The 21,000-nt window shown below is 39.8% G+C and overlaps 1 protein-coding gene across 3 annotated transcripts; it reads right to left on the reverse strand.

Annotated features, from left to right (window-relative positions):
- Positions 1-1,504: 1,504 nt before the first annotated feature.
- On the reverse strand, positions 1,505-20,848 carry wt1b (WT1 transcription factor b). Of its 3 annotated transcripts, none has more exons than XM_058388531.1 (9): positions 20,159-20,848; positions 16,733-16,840; positions 14,698-14,788; positions 11,794-11,865; positions 8,399-8,501; positions 6,460-6,607; positions 3,570-3,659; positions 2,150-2,242; positions 1,505-2,035 (listed from the first exon to the last, which is right to left on the reverse strand). In XM_058388531.1, exons 1-9 carry the CDS (start codon positions 20,520-20,522, stop codon positions 1,914-1,916), a joined length of 1,191 nt encoding a protein of 396 aa, XP_058244514.1. In that variant the 5' UTR covers positions 20,523-20,848; the 3' UTR covers positions 1,505-1,913. The 3 variants fall into 3 exon arrangements, with proteins under 3 accessions (XP_058244514.1, XP_058244515.1, XP_058244513.1); XM_058388532.1 differs by having other exon boundaries at positions 2,159-2,242; positions 16,733-16,843; XM_058388530.1 differs by having other exon boundaries at positions 16,733-16,843; positions 20,159-20,847.
- Between the last annotated feature and the right edge of the window lie 152 nt (positions 20,849-21,000).

The raw sequence follows: 21,000 nt of genomic DNA on the forward strand, positions 1-21,000 counted from the left end.
TTCAGCATACCAAGACATTTTGGACAATTCCATGCTCCCAACTTTGTGGGAACAGTTTGGAGCTGGCCCCTTCCTCTTCCAACATGACTGTGCACCAGTGCACAAAGCAAGGTCCATAAAGACATGGATGACAGAGTCTGGTGTGGATGAACTTGACTGGCCTGCACAGAGTCCTGACCTCAACCCGATAGAACACCTTTGGGATGAATTAGAGCGGAGACTGAGAGCCAGGCCTTCTCGTCCAACATCAGTGTGTGACCTCACAAATGCGCTTCTGGAAAAATGGTCAAAAATTCCCATAAACACACTCCTAAACCTTGTGGACAGCCTTCCCAGAAGAGTTGAAGCTGTTATAGCTGCAAAGGGTGGACCGACGTCATATTGAACCCTATGGATTAGGAATGGGATGTCACTTAGGTTCATATGCGAGTCAAGGCAGGTGAGCGAATACTTTTGGCAATATAGTGTATATTTGTCTAAGTATAGGGATATGGTAGGTTAGTGGTTAAGGTGTTGGACTATTGATCAGAAGGTTGTGAGTGCAAATCCTACATCCACCAAGCTGCCACTGCTGCCCTTAACCCTCAGTTGTATAAAATAAGAGAAATTATAAGTTGCTCTGGATAAGTGTGTCTGAAGAGATACACGGCTCTTGTCCTGTATAGCTGAGTAGTCTGCTAATTTTACTTTTAAAAGAGGGAAAGGTGGTTGGTGATGGAACAACTGTTAAAGATAAGAATTTACTTGAACATAAAGCACTGCTTTCACACCAGGAAGCTAAATAGTTACCATACACTATATTGCCAAAGGTTTTGTGAGACACCTCCAAATCATTGAATTCAGTGTTGAATTCATCAGTGCCTGACCTCACAAATGTGCTTCTTATTCCCATAAACACACTCCTAAACCTTGTGGAAAGTCTTCCCAGAAGAGTTGAAGTTGTTACAGCTGCAAAGGGCGGGATAACGCCATATTACGTTCATGTGCATGTAAAGGCAGACATCTTAGTCTTGGCCTGGTTCACAGTCTCCACTCTAATTCATCCCAAATGTGTTCTATCAGGTTGAGGTCAGGACTCAGGACAGTCAAGTTCCTCCACACCAAACTCACTCATCCATGTCTTTATGGACCTTGCTCTGTGCACTGTTGTGCAGTCATGTTGGAACAGGAAGGGGGCATCCCCAAATGAAATTGTCCAAAATGTCTTGGTATGCTGAAGCATTAAGAGTTCCTTTCACTGGAACCTAAGGAGCCAAACACAACACCTGAATCCAATCATTCAGGGGAGTGTCCCAATACTTTTGCTAGTATAGTGTAGCGATATGCAAGGGCTCTCAGATCTGGCATTATGTTTTATAATCTTAACTTCTATTTCAAGATTCCTCATATTGTTTACTTTATATAGTGTTTATTCAGAAATCCATCAAATGTGTCTTAACTGCTTTTCTAGTAAAGACTGCTGATATGATTACGTGACATAAAGGTGCACAATGGATAGTCAAAGTTTGTATAGAAGCTTTTAATACAAAATATGGATAGTCAAACTGCCGGTTTGATATCCAGTATATACAAAGAAATATAACAGTCCATCTTATAAAAATGAGCATGTTGGTAAAATCAGAAATAACAACATGATTTGAAGTGAACCAGTCTGTCCGTGTTAGAGACTCTCTGATTCTAAGCAATCATATGTTATTTACAGCATGAGATAATCTAAAACAGGCCTTTAAAGCCTTTTGTTTATAGCTATAGTTTTTTTTTTTTTTTTTTTACTTTGTTTCTGGCCTTGTATATTCCAGAGCAGTTTAATGAGGTTAATAATTGGGTGTTCAGTCATGAGCACTGCCGTCATCACTCTGTACAACGTGTCTGTTTTAGTTAATGATTATATGTGTAAGGGTTTTGGGGGGAGATCAGAGAGCTGCCTGCAGTTTAGTGACGTTCCTCTCGTGCATGCTGTGATGTCTGACCAGCTCGTCTGACCGAGCGAACTTCTTCTGACAGCTCGGCCAGCGACAGGTGAACGGTTTCTCACCTGAATCCGGAATAAAAACAGTCCGATTCATTTAAAAACAGATTAGTACTAAGCTATGTAAGACTTGTTGCTAATGAATTTGAAGTGTATGAAGACAAAAAGGGGATTACGCACTTGTTTTACCTGTATGAGTCCGAGTGTGAGTCTTGAGGTGGTCGGAGCGTGAGAACTTTCTCTGACACGTCTCACACTGAAAGGGTTTTACTCCTAAAGAGAGAGGAAAAGAGAAGCTTGAGAGAGAACAAGGCAGCAGAAAATACCAGTTCTGAAGCCATGTTCATAATATGTATTAGTGTTATTTTATTTATCATCCTTCCTTTTATCCATCCATCCATCCATCCATTTTCTGTAGTATTTATTCTACACAAGGTCACAGGGAAGGTCACTGCAGTCTATCCCAAAGGAATCTGGGCACAGGGTACCAAGCATTGTACCTTTGCAGGATACATGCCAATCTGACTACAGTGTGTGTCTTTAGACGGGGAGGAGTACCTTGAGGCGCAAGAACATCGAAATCGACCTTGGCCACCGTGTGCTATCTTTAACTTTATAGGTCTAACAAATTTCTAAATATCTTGACAGCAAAGGAAATTAAAACTGGTGACATGGTTTATGTTGTTCTTTCGGCTGCTCCCTGCTTGGGGTCGCCACAACAGATCATTTAGTCCGCATGTCTTGTTTTGGCACAGATGCCACGCCGGATGCGCTTCCTGGCGCAACCCTCACATTAAATCCGGGCTTGGGACCGGCACTGAGAGTTAACTCTTCAGTGGCTGGGTTAGCTCCATGGCAATGAGAGCGCTGGATCCTGCCACTGGACCACCAGGAGGCAGTTAAATGGTTTGTGTTAATTTTTTGTTTTTGTTTTTCTAGACATACAAAATAATGGGAAAATAGGGAATTTTCCTTAATAAAAAATATAATTTTTTTAATATTGTTTCTACAATATCATATAATGTGTATAAATGTATATATTAATATAGTAATATACTAAAAGATATATAAATATTCATGAATTCAAATAGCAGGAGTTCAGCATGAACACCTACAAACTGGATATTTGACGTTTCACTAGTTCTCATTTAGTCTCCGGTTTATAAAGATTCTATAAAATCAGGATCAACATGAGCAGAATTTTGGTTAATAAAAATATTCTTAAATTTCAGCAACATGGGGAAAAAAATTTAGTCGAAACCCACAGTGATCCATAGCAGTAGATCAGACACTAACAACATTTTAGTTCAATCTTTCCTTCACGCTTAAAGCTTCCCAGTAATTGCTAATTCAGTCAAGATCGTTCATTAGCCCCAAAATTTATGCGAAAACGGGTTTGAATACCTTGATAACAATTTACAGATCCGGGTAAGAATAAGGAAAATCTCTGAAGATCAGCGAACAGTTAGTGCATGTAAATGTCTATGTCTGGGAAGGATATGCTTAGATCTGAACAACATATAATAAACCACTGAAGAAATGGAGGGAAAAGGGAGGATGAGTAGTAGGAGTGTGAGTAGAGAGAGGGTCGGCGTCTGACCTGTGTGTCTGCGCTGGTGTCTCTTTAACTGGTCTGATCTGGAGAATCTGCGTCCACAGTCTGTGAAGTCGCACTGATACGGTTTCTCCCCTGAACACACAATGAAAATACAGGAATCATTACAACACAAAATAAACTTTATCATTTTTATTCTATGCTTCTATATTTCTATAAATCTGTTTGAGACAATGTCCATTGTTAAAAGCGCTATACAAATTAAATTGAATTGAAAAATACTGAGAATACCGCTGGGTTTAGCACATAACTTCCACATGGGGGCAGAACTGAAGCTGAAGCATGTAGCATTAAAGTACACCACAAACATCACCACACGTGGTTTAGCTAGCTAGCTGTAAATGTTTACTCCTCAGAATGTCAAGGAAGTTCTCAATCCGAAGCAAGATAGCATTTACTACAAAGCACAGCCAGGAAAGTTAGCTAAAACATAGCTCGATGATGGCTATTAGCAAGAAGAGGTAGCCAACATTAGATAAAAATGAGTTAATATACCCAAACAAAGCTAGCTAGCTGAACCTAGCTAGAAAGCATATCCAAGCAAAGCTCGATAGCTGGTTATTATATAGTTAATGTTAAGCAACATTACCCAAACAAAACTAAGTTAGCCAGCTGGCATTTGCTCAAGAACGTACCAAAGAAAATGAGCTAGCTATAAACAACTTACAATATACTTGAACAAGACTAGCTAGCTAGCTGACATTAGGTAAAGAACATATGGCAATATTTCTAATTAAATCTAGCTAGCTAGAGAATAGTTAGCTAGCTGGTATTAGGTAGATAATGTACCCAAGAAAGTTAGTTCAAATAAAATGATGCTAGCTAGCAAGGTGGAATTAGCTAGAAAACATACCCAAGAAAGTTCAAATAAAAGGACTAGCTAGCAAGATGGAATTAGCTAGAAAAAGTCATTTTAGATTAGAGAATATATCTGAACAAAAATAAGCTGGCTAGCTGGCAATAGCTAGAGAACATATCTAAGAGCATTAGCTAACTAATTACAGTTAATATATCCAAACAACGCTAGCCAGCTGGGATTAGCCAAGGTCCAAAATCTAGTTAGATAATGATAGGATTTGTGCGTGGACATGATGGGTGTGTTCAGCTAGCTAGCTGTGATTAATTGAGAGATGATGGGAGTCAGACAGTTACTGAGCCATCAGTATTTTATTGAGAAATTTACATGTTCAAAATCAGGAATTTAATGCACTTTCCCATAAGTAGGAGTGAACAACTGTTCATGCAACAGCTAATGCTTAGTGCTACTATTTAACACACACACACACACACACACTAGCAGTGACTAAATAACTGGGTGAGAGATAGTTCAGTTATGTCACCATGGTTACAACAGCAGCTCTAGTTCCTGAATGTGTGTGTGTGTGCATGTGCGTGTGCATGTGTGTGTGCGTGTGTGTGTGTGTATACACATCTGCTGCATTCACACTGCATGATTAGGAAACTCTCCTGTCTGATTCATTGAGTCATGAGCAGTTCTGAGAAACTGGATTCGGACTGGAGGATCATATTTTTAGCTTTGCCAGCTTGTTTTATGGATTTGTCTTAAAACAAGGAACTGTTTGGATAAACATGTCAAAAAATGAATTAGCACTCACTCGAGAATGCGCATGTTATTTCTCTTAAGAGTTTGAGAAAGCATTAAAAAAAAAAATGTTAAAAAATCACTGTATATTACAGGAATTGTGTAATCCTTAAAGTTAGGAACGTTTGTCACTTAAGCACATTCTACATACTTTTTATTTAGAATAATATCATGTAAATTGATTCGGATTTGATTTGCTTGTTTTTTTGTTGTTGTTGTTGTTGATGATTTTTTTTAAAGCATTTAGAGATTATATTTCTTCACTATATTGCCACTCTTCAGCATACCAAGACATTTTGGACAATTTCATTTGGTCAATCTGGGGATGACCCCTTCCTGTTCCAACATGACTGTGTACCAGTGCAAAGCACAAAGCAAGGTCCATAAAGACATGGATGAGTGAGTTTGGTGTGGAGGAACTTGACTGTCCTGCACCTCAACCTGATAGAACACCTTCGAGATGAATTAGGTCCCAAAGGTGTTCTATCAGGGACTGTGCAAGCCAGTCAAGTTCCTCCACACCAGTCCATGTCTTTATGGATCTTGCTTTGTACACTGGTGTGTAGTCATGTTGGAACAGGAAGGGGTCATCCCCAAACTGTTCCCACAAAGTTGGGAGCATGAAATTGTCCAAAATGTCTTGGTATGCTGAAGTATTAAGAGTTCCTTTGGTCCATATTATATATAGAGAGAGAGCATATTAGAACACAGTAAAATAGTTTTCTTTGCATATCCTAGCTTAGGAAGTTAGTCAGAGTTTATAAAGTAGTCAGAGTACAGTGTCAGCAATGATACAGAGCCCTGTAGCAGAAAGAATTAAGGGTCTTGTGCAAAGGCTCAACAGTGGAGGTGCTGAGGCTTGAACCGTATTCTGACATTATGATCATATGATGCATAGAATATGAATACACTGTGGCGGTGGTGGCTCAAGTGGTTAAGGCTCTCGGTCATTGACCGGAAGATCGGGGGTTCAAGCCCCAGCCCCACTAAGTTGCCACTGTTGGGCCCTTGAGCAAGGCCCTTAACCCTCTCTTCTCTAGGAGTGCTGTATCATGGCTGACCCTGTGCTCTGACCCCAACCTCCAAGGATGGGATATGTGAAGAAAGGATTTCACTGTGCTGTAATGTATATGTGACAAATAAAGGCTATTTCTAAATTTTTCACTCCGTATAGCTGTTGTACAGTAGTTAATAAGCTGCTTTAGAACAGCAATCCATCCAATTATCTTATGTTGTGGTCATCCGTCATGTGTGGACGTGACTGTCTCTTACCTGTGTGTTTCCTCCCGTGCATCTGCAGGTGTGAGAGTTTAAAGTATCTCTTGCTGCAGCCAGGGTACGAGCACATGAACGGGCGTTTCTCACTGGACTCGCCCGACCTCACGACGGAGGGGGTGATCCCCGGTACTCGCCTCACATCCTGGAGGAGGGAGAGGAGACAGGCCACAGGGCAAAAACATGTCAACACACAAAGACACACATTTTACTAACAAACTGGCAACTCGGTGTGTGTAACAAAGATCATCAGCGGTCAAAGCCTCTGAAGTTGATTTTGAAAAGTAACATCTGTGTGAAGAATTGATCTTTTTAACGGTTCAATGGAATCAGAGTTTATTTTAAGAATGGAATTTTTTTTTTTAAAAAAAAAGCTTACTGACCATCCTGTTATATACAAATCTCCAACTTCAAAACCTGTGCTGGTTCAACCAGAGTTAGCATGCTAGCTAGAGTGCCAATTAGCAAGGACTGTCATCAATCTCACATGAACATACAGCTGCTTCAAAAAGGTTGCTCTTACTTAAGTTGCAGCTCTATAAACATGTATCTTCTCTATGTAATGATTTATGAAGCTGTGAAAGGGCACTGAAGGCGTTTCTTAGACAACTGATTAAACTTTCGACATTATTTCCCACATTACTTGTACTAGTAAGAAATGAATAAAACTCACAATTGCGCCTTTCAAAATCGTGTCTGTGATTTGAATGGAATTCTATAGGGTTTATGGTTCAACAAGCATTTAATTTAGATTTGAAAAAAATACAGATATAACGTGTATTAAAGAAATAAACGAAAGGATGGTGTGGATGGGGTCATATTTTTCCTGAAACATGTCTGTTTTGTCTGTCAGAGAATTTAGTTGTGAACATGTCCAAGCTTTTAACAGAGACACAAAGTGAGAAGAAAGCTTTAGAAACGTTTTTTGAAAGCTTTAGAAAGCTGGAAACGTCAATTCTGTGAGACTTTTTTCTAAGCTAAAATGTTTAAGTACAGAAATGGAGCCAGAGAAAGCAGTATCTACTGTTCTACACACCTTCACTGCACTGCCAAGACTGTGTTGGTATTAGTGATGTGTCATTTATTTTGAACGAATCCTTAAAATGACTCGGGAACAACGAGTTGTCTCAGAGAGCGATTCGTTCATTTTGTATTGACCGTGCATGTGCAACATCCTGTAAGTTCTGTACAAGAAACATGATTAGTTCAGCTCCCGAGTCGTTCGTTCATCACATGACAGCCTCACAGGCTTCGGCTATGCAGCGTGTGGCAGAAACGAAATGATTAGTTAAAACCCGAGTCTTCAGGCCCGACTCATTCGTTCATCCATCACGTATCCACTTCCTGGATCTCTTACAGTCAATAATACTAATGTGATGTCGTGTAACATTTAGGTAAGTATCATGAAATTATCAAAAGACATGTGCAATGAATACTTTCTGAAAAGTTCTGATCTTGTTCCCGTCAGTCTCGTTTTGGCCTTGGTTGATTTTTTGTATTTATTCTAAATGTGATCAACATTTGTGCAAGTAGATGTGTCAAGGTAATTGGCTATTAAGACAGAGCTCGGTAATTATATTCTGCTGAAATGAACGGAATGACTGGGAAAAATGATTCGTTCATTTTGTAGAACGAGATTCAAAGATCTCAAAGAGTCAGTAAAATGATCCATCACTAGTTTGGATCCAGTTAATACTTTTTGTCTCCTGCAGGACAGAGGCACTGATTCACACAACGTCATATCACGGGTCAGGCCTGACTAATCAAACACGCACAGCGACCTGGCCTTGGCCTCACAATCTCTGCTACAGCTGGAGGGTATGGGGGAGGTGGGGGTTATGGGGGAGTAGGGGGTTATTTGTAAGGGAGAGTGTGTGACCTTTAGTTGAACCTGTTTAACGGTGGGTGTGAGAATGTATATTTTATGTGCACTCACCTGAATTCCTCGGAAGACGCCGTGTGTGTGTATGTGGTACTGAGCGCTGTACATCACAGGAGCAACAGCTGCTTGGGGCTCGCTCTCTATACCCGTAGTCGGACTGCAACACATCAGCAGAGGGGGGTGCGAGTTTATTAATCGTGATTCAACTTCTTTCTTAAAACCACAGCACGGTGTGTTACTAAAGTCGGTAGGGCAGATCTACTTCACAGACTTTTCCCAGACCTTACTACACATACACTATATTGCCAAAAGTTTTGGGACACCCCTCCAAATCATTGAATTCAGGTGATGTTTTTCAGGGGTTAGGCTCGGCCCCTTAGTTCCAGTGAAAGGAACTCTTAATGCTTCAGCATACCAAGACATTTTTGGACGATTTCATGCTCCCAACTTTGTGGGAACAGTTTGGGGATGATCCCTTCCTGTTCCAACATGACTGTACACCAGTGCACAAAGCAAGGTCCATAAAGACATGGATGAGGGAGTTTGGTGTGGAGGAACTTCACAGAGTCCTGACCTGAACCTGATAGAACACATTTGGGATGAATTAGAGAGGAGACTGTGAGCCAGGCCTTTTCGTCCAACATCAGTGCCTGACCTCACAAATGCACATCTTGACGATTAGTCAAAAATTCCCATAAACACTTTCTTAAACCTTAAGAAGCTGTTAAGGGCGGGTCAACTCCATATTACATTCATGTGCATGTAAAGGCAGACATCCCAAAACGTTTGGCCATATTGTGTAGTATCTTAAAACTATACTGTGGATATGGTATATATTTAATAATTCCATTTTGTATTCATGTCTGAAGTGGAGAAAACAGAAAATATCCGACAAACTGATTCAATTCTTGATGGATTGATGGATTTTATTTTGCTATCATTTTTATTTTTTCTATTTATCTCATACTATTTTTGGTCCGCATGTTTTGATTTGGCACAGGTTTTAAGCCGGATGCCCTTCCTGATGCAACCCTCCTATTTTATCCAGGCTTGGGACCGGCACTGAGAGTTAACTCTTCAGTGGCTGAGACGGCTCCCTGCCTGGGGATCAAACCCGGGCCTCAGCAATGGAAGCAGCAGAAAGAATAACAACAAGAACTTATACTATTATTAGTTTACACTATTATTGATGTATCAGTTTTCTTTGTTGCTCCTTGTTAATGGGCTTAGTGAGTAAGGTGTTGATTTACTGATCAGAAGGTTGTGAATTCAAATCCCAGATCCACCAAGCTGCCATTGCTGGACCCTTGAGCAAGACACTCCGTTGTATAAAAATGTAATAAAATGTACGTTTCTCTGGATAAGGGTGTTTGCCAAATGTAGATTAATCTCTTATCAGCCCTGCTAACACGTTTCAGCTACTGACACCGGGATTATGAAAAGCAAAGAAAGAATGCTTTCTGAATAATTACTGAACTGAACACCAAATAATCATATTTCCTCCAGAAAACACTGGCTAGTATGTGTGTGTGTGTGTGTTCTGATGAACACCGTTTGACTGTGTGAATGTGCATAGCACTGATAAAGTTCAGGGTCAGGATGTGTGGGTAGCACCTGATGAACTGTGAAGGCTCCATAAAGCCTTCTTTGTCCTGTAAGCTTACCGTCTCAGGCTACACTATCAGCTAACAGTAAGCCAGCCATCCCTCAGTATATCTATCCATCTTTCAGTACACCTCAGTGCTCGTGGCAAAGAGAGGGAGTGGGGACATGGTGAGTATCTGGATGAGCATAAATATTCTGCCTTGCATCATACACACACTGGTGTAGTCACACCCCAAACCCACCCTCGCCCATCACGCCGCATTCCACCGCACCCGCGTCAAAATGCTTTATCTTCTCTGAACTGGTTGACTGAGCAAAAGCATGACCCTTTTCTGTCTCCACCTCCCTTTCACCAGTGCAAGTTAAGCATTGATTTCATTCTGTTTGTCGAGAAGTAAAGCAGGATGGCAGCTCCTCTAAAACACACTCTAAATCACACACCCTTTTTATCTGGGACACCGGACAGTGAAAACCCAAGCCTGGCAAGACTTTCTTCACTCTCTGTTCTCTGACCCACATCTTATTGCTTCCCCTTCCCACACACACATAGCCAGACCCGCTATCTTTGTGTTCCTTGTGTCTGTCTTTCCTTTGTGTCTTTTCCGAGTCTACGGTCAAGGTCAGTGTTCTATAACTGAAACCTTTCACAGGAAGTGTCTCCCACAACAACAGGCTAAAAAGAGAGTCTGCGCTCTCAGGAAGGGAGGACGCGCAAGACCTCCAGACTTCTTATTTAATTAGGAAGACAATTGGCTAACACAAAATGACTATGTTTTATAAAGTGGATTGATTTGAATTGCTATGACTGCTAACTTTTCAGATGGCACTGTGGCTGAATTCTGACAACCATAAAAAGACTCATACCTGCAACTTTCAGCAAAATGTAAAGTAACAATGGCTCATACTCCATCACAACGCTCATTCTGATATGATATTGTACACAGAAACCTCATACAAACATTTTTAAAAAGGAATTACACAGATGAAGGAGTCTCCAGTATCAGCAGTTTTTCTCTACATTAAATGTTTTTACATTTCTGGGATTTGGTAGACGCCCTTATCCAGAGCAACTTATCTCATATTTCATACAACTGAGGGTTAAGGGCCTTGCTCAGGGGCAGCTTGATAGGCGTGGGAGTTGAACCCACATCCTTCTAATGAGGAGGCCAACACCTTCACCACGAAACTACCACATCCCTACATTTTAGGACAGAAAACTAGCTTTTTTTTTAACTTGGTGTTGCTGTGGTATAAGAGGAATAAAATACAGATAATGAAAAATAGTCAACTTATGTGTCATCCTGGCTTGTTTTCCTATCAGAGCATGCCTAGTTACTTTTTACTTCTTACTAAATGATATTCATCTATCATTTTTTTCCCTCATCTACAAAAAAAGGTCAGTACCTTTACCCTGAAACTGATATGAAAAGTCATGAATGACTAAAGCTGAGCCATCAGGTCACAACAGCATTCATATTAAACTCGAATGAATCACTTCATCTTAGTAAACTTCCTTCTAATTCCGCGTGTTGATTTTGTCAGCGCTCTTTTCAGCACTACGTGGATCCCTGCAGCCGAGTGCTGATAGGAAAGTGAGTCCGGCTCTTTGATGATAACCCGGAGTAGAGGCTATCTTTTGCCGGAATGACTCATCTCAAGCCAGGTCAGAGGGATTGAAGATCTCCCTTTTATACTCATTGCACCACTTCCTACATAAACAATGCCCCTGACTTACAGTTCAAAAGGAAACTTTGGGTGGAAAAAAAAAAAGATTTTTTTTTTTTTTTTTAAAGAAAAACACATGCTATGAATAATAGTGTGAAGTGAGCTGAGAAATGTCGTACCTCTTGATGGTGGAGGCCAGATTGTTGACCGGGTTCCAGGTCATACATTCCGCCATTTGGTACAGATTATCACTGCCAGATAAGAAATAAAAACCATAGTGTAAAAACAAAGAGAAAAGACTGGTTGGTGATTATGAAGGTTGGGACTTTGTCAAGTCGCAAAAAAAGACCCTGAAATTGCAATTCCTAGCTTTAAACATGAATATATGACAGGTCAAGCTGTTATGTGATATTTATTAACACAATAAGCAATTTGCCTGTGATTACCATTTTTTTTAATCAATTAATTATAGGTACTATAATTTATAGGTAATTATAAATTATAGATATAAATAAATTTATAGGTACATTTAATGCTCTGGAATGACCACAAGTACTTCATGTATATTACAACAATCATAAGCAATTTCTTTAAAAATAAATAAATAAATAAATAAATAAATAAATAAATAAATAAACAAACTCATGTTGCTGAGGAAGGCAAAAAGTCTTTTATCTTGAAGACAGACCCGAAAAACTTTCCGACTCTTCTTTATAAAATAAAAGTCTCATTAAAGAAATTGTATCAATGACTAAGCTTTCTATATTAAAATAACATGTTTTTCCATTTAGATTCAAGATCCATTTATTACTTGCCTTAGAGTATGTATACTGTCCACAGTCATTGCAAATGAATTGTTACTATAGAAACAATAATGTGTACTAGCTATCATAAATGATCAATATGTATATTTAGTAAATGAGGTTTGGTCTGTATTAAGGTTTTATGTAGAAACACTACCTGGTGTGTGTGTGGGTGTGTGTGTGGGTGTGTGTGGGTGTGTATAGTTAGTAGCATGAAAACATGGACAAATGATCGAGTCTATCTGCTACTAGTAATGTTTAATATTTACATCCATTAACAGGACAGTCGCTTTAATCAAGCAACTTAAATGAAGTTAATCCGATCTTCGGTCTTGAATAGTACTAACTGAAACCTGCTAGTTTAAATAGATCAATCTATATATATATAGTAAGTTGCTATAGATTCTTAAATATAAATCATAACATTCATTATAACAATCATATCGTTTAGTTTACTTAAATATTTAAGTGCAGTGCAAATTCTGTGAATATTCATTATAGTAATTTCAATGGGGGCAGTAACAATTTTTTAGCAAGTTTCTCTTTGTAAACTACATGCTAGCCAAAAAAAATAATAAGTCACCCAAACAACTAGGATTTCTTAACTAGTACCTTTTATACGTATCTACTGTGCTGTATCTGCTATATGTTGTTACATGTAGGTTGAATGTTCTTGGTCTGATCTACTGTCATACAGTGGAAAAAGTTCTACGTTAGCTGATTAACGTTCTCAGAAGATTAACGTCCTCAGGAGCAGTGAGGCACTCTCACTCTCATATCTGATCAATGACAGCAGAACTGCCAAGGTCTGGAGAGTCAGCGTGCCTGGTACAGTGTTGTAATCATGTAACGTCATGAAAGTGCTGACAAGCAGGGAGGCAATGAGAGGGAAAGCGGCTGAATTAACCAGCATGAAGCGCTTAGTGTGTGTGCTCGAGTAGCTAATGAAGTTGTAGAGCGCGAGGGAACGGCTGTAATGTTTCACTTTAACCCTAAAACAAAACGACGTCCAACAGTTCAAGATTTATTTTTTAACAAAGCGTCAGAATCTAATCAATCATCTTTCTGTATATTCTACAGGACACAAGCCAAGCTTACAGCTGAGTAGTTGAAAATGATTGTTCAGGGATTTGTATCCACCAAATAACCACCGTAGTTTCGTCTATCGCTGTTTTGTAACTGTGGCTTTACCCACAAACTAAAAATGAAGAGCAAAGCTCAATTTGTATGTGTTATTGAAATTTTCACACCCTTATCAGTTTGTTTTTCAGAAACTTGCTATATTTAAACTGCTGTATTATTATTATTAACCACTGACCTTGATGTTAAACGTTCTTCCCAGCTGTAGCAGTCAGCAGTAATACTGATGTTTCTTATGTTAGTGATAATTGTTTTTCTATCATGCTGAGTTGATGTGTTCTTCTTTTCGTACTTGTGGGGATGAGTAAGAGTTGAAACCTCTGCTTTAGCCCATTTGGATCATGGTTTTCTCATAGCAAAGTTCTTCGGGGGAATTGGCTGAACACGCAGCAGTATTACCGGAAGGCGAGGAGGCGTCATCGAGTCTTATCAACTCTAGTTCTGATATTTTGGGTTCTCCACAATCTCCCTTCTCTCCAAACAACATGAGAACACTATTCCAAGAATGCACACTCTTCTCTAAATTATCTCATCTTGTTTTGCATAAGTATTCACCCCCTTGAATGGTTCCACAACCTGGAACTGAAATGGATTTAATTGGGATTATATTATTGGACTAAACGGTGTTTGGGATATTTTTGTCCCACACTTTGCATGATGCTGTTTGTTTACATTTATTTCTATTTAAGTTAAACAATTTTAAAAAGTTTTAGAAAGGGGGGTAAATACTTATAAAAGACTTTATTGCACTTCCAGTATGCCCTCCAATTTGTTGTCCTGGCATATCAATGAGTCCTCCACTATTCTTGTGCCATGTTCCCTTCACTCATCATGTCCAAAAAATTTCCCTTTCTAGGCCTCTACTTCTGTCCTCAGCCTTTGATTTACCCCAGTACTTTCCTCTCTGGGGATGGCCAGGCAGGGATGAGGAATTTCGAGGAAATGGACTGTAGATCACAGTGAGTGTATTTTGGCCTGCTGAGTGCTGCTGTGTAGCTCTTAACCTTTACACAGACCGCATGGCTCTCTACAGGCCACGCAGTGGAAGAATCTGCCATCAGCACAGGAAATGCTGTCCGATTAGTTAAAGATATGAAATTGCTTTAAATGCAAGTCGAAGTAAGTAGACAGCTATTGTACCTGTTGTAGCCGTTTCGTAAAAGTAGAGTCTGGCTGTCGCTGGGGGTGTGGCAACCATAGACAGGGGGCGGGGCCAGGTACTGCTGCTCATCTACAAAAAAGAAAGAAAGAAAAACTTTTGCAATAATTTCATATGTACCATTCCTCATTGTAGTACAAAGAACAGCAGTGACCTTCATTATTTCTATTCTGTTAATTTCATTACTATATGACTATGTTAAAATAAGCCACAGTATGAATCTGCTTCCATTCGCACCAAACATTTGTTGTTAGAGGACATTTTTTAGACAGTTTTCCCCTAAACAACTTCAGGTTGCTTTGGTCATTTTTGTGCTAAGGATACGACGCTATTATAGCTAATAACTAATACACTATATTGCCAAAAGTTTTGGGTCGTCTGCCTTTACATGCAAATTAATGTAATATGGAATTGACCCGCCCTTTGCAGCTATAACAGCTTCTGGGAAGGCTTTCCACAAGGTTTAGGAGTGTGTTTATGGGAATTTTTGACCATTCCTCTAGAAGCGCATTTGTGAGGTCAGGCACTGATGTTGGACGAGAAGGTCTGGCTCGCAGTCTCCACTCCAAATCATCTCAAAGGTGTTCTATCAGGTTGAAGTTGGGACAGTCAAGTTCTTCCACACCAAACTCTCTCATTCATGACTTTATGGACCGTGCTTTGTGCACTGGTGTGCAGTCATGTTGGAACAGGAAGGGGTCATCCCCAAAATGTCTTGGTCTGCTGAAGCATTAAGAGTTCTTTTCACTATAACTAAGGGGCCAAGCCCAAGCCCTGAAAAACAACCCCTGAATTCAATGATTTGGGGGGTTGTCTCAAAACATATGGCAATATAGTGTAAGTGTCATTTTGGACCATTTTAGATCAATTAATATTCTTCAGACTTTTAGTGATACAGTATATTTGTTCCTCTTTTATTGCAGGTTTTGAAGCTGGGATCCTTGTGAAGAGATAGAAGCTACGCAGATGAAAATATAGTTCTCCTTTGACTTTAAATGCATTGGCAAGCTTCTTGTCAGAAGCACTAACCAAGATTTTGAGTGACCTCCATTGCATGTTAGCTCCTTGGATGAATTCTACAAACACAAACTTCTGATACCAAATATAAAAAGTCTGTCTTGGATAAATTTAGTACACACTGAAAGTTGTGTCAGTTTAGTTTTCTGACTCTGACCCTTTTCAGACTAAAAAAGTAAAAACTCTTGTACTTTCAAGATCTTCTACTCCTATTTTCCTGTTTGTGCTGTACAGGAGAACTAACAGATTGTTCTTCAGGGAGTAGATATTGAAATGTGGCCTTTTCCTCACTCCACTTATCCAAACAGGCCTCATGCTCTCCAAGCCCATAAAGCACTCACATGGATTTCTGTATCAAGCACTAAGAACTGAAAAGAGGATTAGGTCCTTTAAATTTACCAGCACTAAGAGGGTAAAAAAATGGGTCCCCTGGCAAGATAACACATTCTTCTAGCCTTTACTACACTCTGCTCCAGTTTCTCCAGTGAGGAGGAGGATTGATCACCTATTTACACTGAAAGGTGATACCCACCAGAGCGGATTGGTTTTGTTACCTTGTTAAGATTCTGTGCTAATGATTAGTATGGTCTGGATCATAACAATCGACTGCTGGTCTCTATAACTTGAAGGTATTCAGATTCATTTGTAAGTTACTGTGTGTGTGTGTGTTTGTGTGTGGGGGGGTGCTGTGTGTTGGGGTTTGTGTGTGTGGGTGTGTGTGTGTGTGTGTGAGAGAGAGAAGGAGATAGAGAGAGAGAGAGTATGTGTGTGTTTGTGTTTTTAATGGTTTGGATGTGTGTGTGTTTGTAAAGGTTTGTGTGTGTGTGTTTGGGTCTGTAAAGGTTTGGGTATGTGGGTGGTTATGTGTGGGGGAGATGGTGTGTGTGTGTGTGTGTGTGTGTGTGTGTACGTACGTGTGTTGTTGTTTGGGTTTGTGTTTATGTGTATGTTGGTGTGTGTGTGTCAGTGTGTGTGTGTGTGTGTGTCAGGTGTCCTTACCCATGGTGGACTGTGAAAAAGCATCCTCGTGTTTAAAAGGGTGAGAGCAGGGGAAGGGTGGAGAGTGGTGCACAGGAGTGTGGGGAAAACTGAGCGCTCCATCCACATCTGCTGTATTAGAAGAAGTGAGAGAGAATGAGTTAGCCCATATAATCTCAGTAGCTCTTCTGTTACATTTCTAAAGCTTCATAGAAACACTTTATTGAACCAAGTCAGGAGTAAAACACTACAAGTCTATAGACTTTCCTCTCAAACCACTTGACACTGGAGACTCCTTACAAGAAAATGTCCCATGACAGAAACAATATATATCATTAAACACAATATGAATGATTCTAAGAGCTCATGTATTCCAATGGGAGCATTAAAATTGACCTGGCAGCAGAAACTACTGTTACACTTACTGTTATTGGAAGCGAGTCAACACCTTCTGTATCTGAGTCAACACCAATTAGACTCGACCATAAAATAAACAATAAAATGACTAATGAAACATACTAAATATATCTAATCTGCCAAGACTTGTTTTTAAGTTTGAGCTAGAGCCTCAACGATAATGTTAGCAGCAAAACTGTAAGTCTCATTTGCTCAGAAGACATGGGTTGACTCAGTGAATTCATTTTGAACGTAAAAAAGCTCAGAAAATTCAATGCTACTCATATTAATATGCTGCCATTTTAACAGAAAATTTGTTTTTTCCAACACTCCAGTGCGATCTGCTGCAACAACATGTACTGCAAGGCATAGGTTTATATATTAATATTAATAGTAATATTCATGATCTAATACTGTATGTTATCTGCTTCTGAGGCAGATGCTACACAAAAATGAGTTAAAGAAAGCATGGAATTCATGATATAAGGTTTTCTTTTAAGAAATTTAGCCATTTGGAAGGAGCCTCCAGTGTCAGGTAAAGATTGTTCATTTACATTATGACTATGACTATGTTTTTAGACACAGGAAATTTCTTCAGGTTCGAAAAGAAAGGTTTATAAAGGACTTATAGCTGCTTTTTTAAGTCACAGGAACTAATTTGTTTTGCAGGTCCGTGTAACTATAAATGGATAAAATTTCATTCTTTAATAAATAAAAAAAAGTGCTATAGTTGTGTTATAACAGGAGTAAAATATGGCATCGTGCATCACATGACACCATCGTTGATTATTTTCCTGTAACATCAAACTTTTCCTTGCATACAACAAAAATAATTTAGATAGTTTTATCTTGTACATCATCACAAAATGCACAACTTGGCATCACACTCTAGCGTGAGTAGATATGGAATTGCTCTTCCCTAGATTCTCTTACACACCTTCTACCAAGATTTCTTGAAGAAGTATTTGTCTTGTCTTTATTGAGGCTCTAAAGCTGCACAGGGGGCGATAGTTAAGGGCTTCTAAATCCCTGCTTTGGAGCTTCATAAATAAAGTTATATGTATACTTCACAAGCCTGTGTGCATTATCTCTTGCTTTATGCTAAATTGCAGGTGTTTTCTTAAACCCTAAGGCTTATTATCCATGGACAGCAATGCAAATGAATATTATACTTTAAAGGCCTGAACCTGGTTGGTCATAAACAATTATTATTCTCATATTAATACAATATTATAGTATTCTTATTAACACAGGAATCATATAAACAGTTCTTTCAGGAAAAGGGGAAGTTTTTTCACATTGATGAAATAGTATGCTTAGAGGTAATGATGTTCCTTCACAGTTTAATACGGTGTGTGGGTGTGGGTGTGGGTGTGTTTGGAGAGAGAGAGAGAGACAGACAGAGAGAGAGAGACAGACAGAGACACACACATTTAGAGAGAGAGAGAGAGAGAGAGAGAGAAAGACAGACAGAGACACAGAGAGAGAGAGAGAGAGAGACAGAGAGAGAGACAGAGACACACACACACAGAGAGAGAGAGAGACAGACAGAGACACAGAGAGAGAGAGAGAGACAGACAGACAGAGAGAGACAGAGAGAGACAGAGACACACACAGAGAGAGAGAGAGAGAGAGAGAGAGAGAGAGAGAGAGAGACAAGAGGGACCTACAGAGACACACACATTTAGAGAGAGACAGAGAGAGAGAGAGAGTGAGAGAGAGAGAGAGAGACAGGCAGACAGAGAGAGACAGAGAAAGAGAGACAGAGACACAGAGAGAGAGAGAGAGAGACACAGAGAGAGAGACAGACAGAGAACAAAAAAGAGGCTAATTGGGAAACAATTTTTTATAGCTGTTATATTGAAAGTTATAACATTAAAAGTATTAAACTATTTTTATTTATATTTTAAAAACGAAATGTTTGGAGCTTGCTGTTACAGGAAAATCCGCTTCACGTCAGGTTGCTTCACTCCATCAGGTGAATGATTATCTTCTTAAAATATCAAGCCCCGCTATTTTTATTCCTCATTCATTAAATCCATTTTTGTTTTTTTCTACATTATAGCAACTCATGTCATCGTGTTTACTTCATTATAGTAGCTCCTGTTCCAGGAAATAAACATTTCTCACTCCAGTACACATTCATAGACCATCCACAGAGTAGTTTTCAAATAAATCGCAAATGAAACAGAAATCATTAACATTCCCTAAGGGGTTTTGATCCTGACATCTCAGTCTGCATATTAATCATTAATGCTCAGTGACAGTATTTACTACACGTGTGATGTTGTGACATAAAGGAAGAATGTCGTTCCGGAGAGATATAGAGACGTGAGGGAGTAGGAATGTATGTTTTGTAATCCCTGGCTCTTTTCAGGAGATTTAGTTCTAGCCTGTGATTAAAGGTCAGTGAAAGTTCACGGTGAAATCATGGACATGCACGCTCGCTTAGCCAACAGGTTTCTAACATGTAATGCTTTGGGGGAAACTAGAAATCATCTATCAGTGTTGTTACTCTTAAAGAAACCAGATCTCACTGTTTCGGCGATATTTCACATATTGCACTTACACCGTGTTACTTAACTCTCCATCTGGATTCATATAAATGAAAGCAATGTTATTTTTTATTAGCAATAAATGTAATCGCCATCAGATTTCAAAGATAAAATATTAAGTACTGAATGTAGAATCAGTATTCGATCCTTCAGTGTATTTAAAATAATACAGGTTTTTAGAAAAGACATAAAATTATAACTTCCAGAAATCTGGACAGTGACTAACCATTTCCTCTTTCTTGAACTTGTTTTTAGTGCCAGTTGACTCACATGATTAGTTCCTTTACATTTCTCTAGGATTTACAATATGAACTCCTTAACAACTTGATCGGCGTGTAATACCGACTCAGTAGTAAACACTGACAGTACTGTTTACTACTGACACAGAAGCGTGTGCTGTATCCTGTCAGAGGTCTGCACAAGCTTTCTGAAGGAGCTGGCATATGTTTCATCTATGTGCAAAATTCACGCAAGCGGATAAATGAAGTTCACTTACTCTGACTCCTAGACATTGGAGGATTCTCAGCACAGCCGCTCAGATACGGAGTGCTGCTGAACCCCCTGTTCTGTCCGGACGATGGTTCAGTGAATGCGCCGTACCTGCAGCCGCCGGTGAACTGCCCTGAAAAGTGCACAGTGAAGGCACCGAGGGTGCAGTGAGGGTCATCGTGGGTCTCCACTGACCCCCAGCCGGGCTCCTGCTTGATGAACGAGTGTGAGGGCAGAGCTCCGTATGGAGAGCCAGGGTGAAAGTCGACGATTGGACCCCACTGAGGAGCTCCGCTGTTGGGCCCTGGAAGAGGTGGTAGAGTGGGTACGGCGGGCATGAGGGGAGTCAGATCTCGCACGTCCGATCCCATCAGCCCAAATGACTCGGTCAGAATTAAGAATTAAGAGCAAATGTAAATGGGCAGAATCTTCACTCTATAACCTGTCAAAAATCTTTATATAAGACGCAGCAAATGCTTCCTCTAGGGCAAAAATCACAAAAAAAAGGTTTTCCTACAAATAAGTTTGAAGATCTGCTCAAGTCCACAGAGATGCACTAGGAATCAAACTCCAGCATAGTGAGCACTTCAGAGCGTTGGTTCTTCTTGATGAGATGGAACAGGGTTCGAGGAGTGAGAGTGGGTGAGGTAGGAGTCACCCCGATCTTTTCTAACAGTGTCTGGAGCTTGTTCCTGTGAGTCGGATGTAAAACAAGCCTGGAGGAGGAGGAGGAGTTAAGGAAGAAATGATGAGCACTTCATTAGCTTTAGTCATTCCTCTAGACAGCACTTTCTGTGACCTGACTAATGTCATGAATAATGTGTCTGTGGGGGTGGGAGGTGTGGTTTA

The sequence above is a fragment of the Hemibagrus wyckioides genome, linkage group LG04 (assembly GCF_019097595.1).
Source record: "Hemibagrus wyckioides isolate EC202008001 linkage group LG04, SWU_Hwy_1.0, whole genome shotgun sequence".
NCBI lineage: Eukaryota > Metazoa > Chordata > Actinopteri > Siluriformes > Bagridae > Hemibagrus > Hemibagrus wyckioides.